Genomic DNA, 2,140 nt, shown 5'->3' with positions numbered 1-2,140 from the left:
GCCGGGTGTGGTGGCACACGCCTGTAGTTCCAGCTACTTGGAAGGCTGAGGTGGAAGGATAGCCTGAGCCCAGCAGGTTGAGGCTGCGGTAGCTGTGAGCATGCCACTACATTCCAGCCTGGGTGACAGAGTGAGACTCTGACTTAAAAAAAAAAGTATAGATGGTTCTTTGAGATGGAAACCTGGGTCTTACTCATGGCTATACCCCACCCAGTGGTCAGCCTCCAAGCTTGTGGTAGGAGAGAAAGAACCATCCAAGCTGCTTGTGGTGTGAGAGGAAGAACAAGGAGAAGCTGGTTCCAAGATCAGCAAAGAAGAGGTCCCTCCTTGGACCATGCTTCCTTCCTGCTCTGAGATTCTGACTCAGTGAGAGGACTGGGGAGCACAGGATGGGACAAGGAGAAGAAAGGGGGCATCAGGAACAGCCAAAGAACCAGATCTCACCTGGGTGGGCTGCATAGCAGGTGACGCCAGTGCCCTCAAGCTGGTTGGCAAGCTCCCGTGCAAACAATACGTTGGCAAGCTTACTGTCAGCATATGCCCGCAGCTCCTGTCGCCAGCCCACCACTGGGCGGTCCAGGCGTTTGAAGTCAAGGCGCCCACGTCGATGGGCAGCTGAGGATACCACCACCACGCGACTAGGGGTGCATGTCTTCAGGCGGGACAGCAGCAGATGTGTGAGCAGGAAGGGGCCGAGGTGGTTCACACGAAACAGCAGGTTAAATGCCTCGTGGGTCCGGCCGCAGGAACTGATCCCTGGGGCAGGGGCTAGGTGTGAGCAGCTGCTCCAGAGGGAGCCCTGCGGCCACAGCATCCCCATCTGTGAGATGGCAGTAGGGAGCATCCTTCCCTTGTGCTCACTGGCCCCCAGCAGGGCCCGGCTCGAGGGGGCAGCTGCCCTGGCCACCCGCCGCCCCCCTGCAGGGCCTGCTGCCCCTCACCGGCGTTGTGGATGAGGATGTCCAACCGTGGCTCAGAGCTCAGGAAGGCAGCGGCAAAGGCCCGCACAGAGGCCAGACTGGCCAAGTCCAAGGCCATGAAGATGACCTCATTGTTCCCACTCTCCTGTAGAGCAGCAAGGGCTGGGCTTGTCACCAGGCACCTCCCTCCTCTTCCCTCTCCCCAGGAACCAAAGTCTGAGTCCATCTCCTGTAATTACTAAAATCTGCCCCCTATGCATGAGAGTGTAGTGGGTAAGTGTGTGGATTCAAATTCTGACTTTGCCTCTCATTTGAGTGTGACCTTGGGCAAGATACTTAATCTCTCTGGGCCTCAATGCTCTAACTGTGAAATGAGAATAATAATAATAATAATAACAATAATAATTTAAAAATAGTACCTGTCTCACAGAATATTGTGAGGATTAAATGAGTTAGTCTGTGTAAAATATATGTAGGTATAGGTACTTGCGATTATTATTGCCATTCCCTTTCCTCTTGATCCTTACCCTAAAATCTGTAACACACTTATTGCTCTCCTCTCACCCGCTCTTACCTCTCAGTCCAGGCACCACACAGCCACAAAGGGGTTCATTCTGAAAGGCTATTCTGACAGTCCAGAGCCTGTTGAGGACCCTACACTGATCTCTGCTGCCCATCCTATACAGTCTAAGCTTCCTAATAGGATCCATAAAGGCCTCCAGAAACTGGCCCTAGCTCAGAGTCTCCAGCCCCTTTAATTTGCCCACCTCCCAGTTCTCCTGCTTCAGGACTTTTGCATATGCTGTTCCCACTGCAGTTCCCTTCCTTGCTGTTCTTTACTGACTTAACTCCTACTCATCCTTAAACATCTTTGCACAGCAGTTCCTTCCTTCAGGAAGCCCCCTCCGCAAGTTGGTTCGGTGCCCTTTCCCTATGTGACCAGAGCACGCTGTGTACCCCTTCTTCTGCGCTTAAACGCAGCCGCACTGTCCTCTCATGACCTGGATTCCCTGAAGTCGCTTTGCTCGCCCCTCTGAGTCCAGATGGCGAGGCCTCGGCTCACCGAACCACCTCCAGCCCCGCCGTCCCTCACCTGGCGGAGGTCGAAGGCGGCCGCCTCCCCGCGCTCCCGGCTGCGGCAGGCCAGCACCACGCGCGCTCCCCGGCGCGCCAGCTCCAGCGCCGTCATCTTCCCGATGCCGCTGTTGGCGCCTGCGGAC

At 55.4% G+C, this 2,140-nt stretch overlaps 1 protein-coding gene across 1 annotated transcript in view; it reads right to left on the bottom strand.

Annotated features, from left to right (window-relative positions):
• Positions 1–2,129, bottom strand: part of DHRS13 (dehydrogenase/reductase 13) — a 4,733-nt gene extending 2,604 nt beyond the window's left edge. The window contains exons 1-3 of the mRNA XM_008066682.2: positions 2,014–2,129; positions 942–1,065; positions 445–756 (exon numbers count right to left, since the gene is read on the bottom strand). Coding sequence (XP_008064873.1) covers positions 445–756; positions 942–1,065; positions 2,014–2,109 — 532 coding nt within the window. The 5' untranslated portion in view covers positions 2,110–2,129. The remainder of the gene's footprint in view (positions 1–444; positions 757–941; positions 1,066–2,013) is intronic.
• Positions 2,130–2,140: the final 11 nt, after the last annotated feature.

Source organism: Carlito syrichta, unplaced genomic scaffold (genome assembly GCF_000164805.1).
Source record: "Carlito syrichta isolate Samal-C Ts95f unplaced genomic scaffold, Tarsius_syrichta-2.0.1 Scaffold309091, whole genome shotgun sequence".
Classification (NCBI taxonomy): domain Eukaryota; kingdom Metazoa; phylum Chordata; class Mammalia; order Primates; family Tarsiidae; genus Carlito; species Carlito syrichta.
The sequence above is the reverse complement of the archived record's forward strand: the minus strand, read 5'-3'. Positions and strand labels throughout refer to the sequence as shown.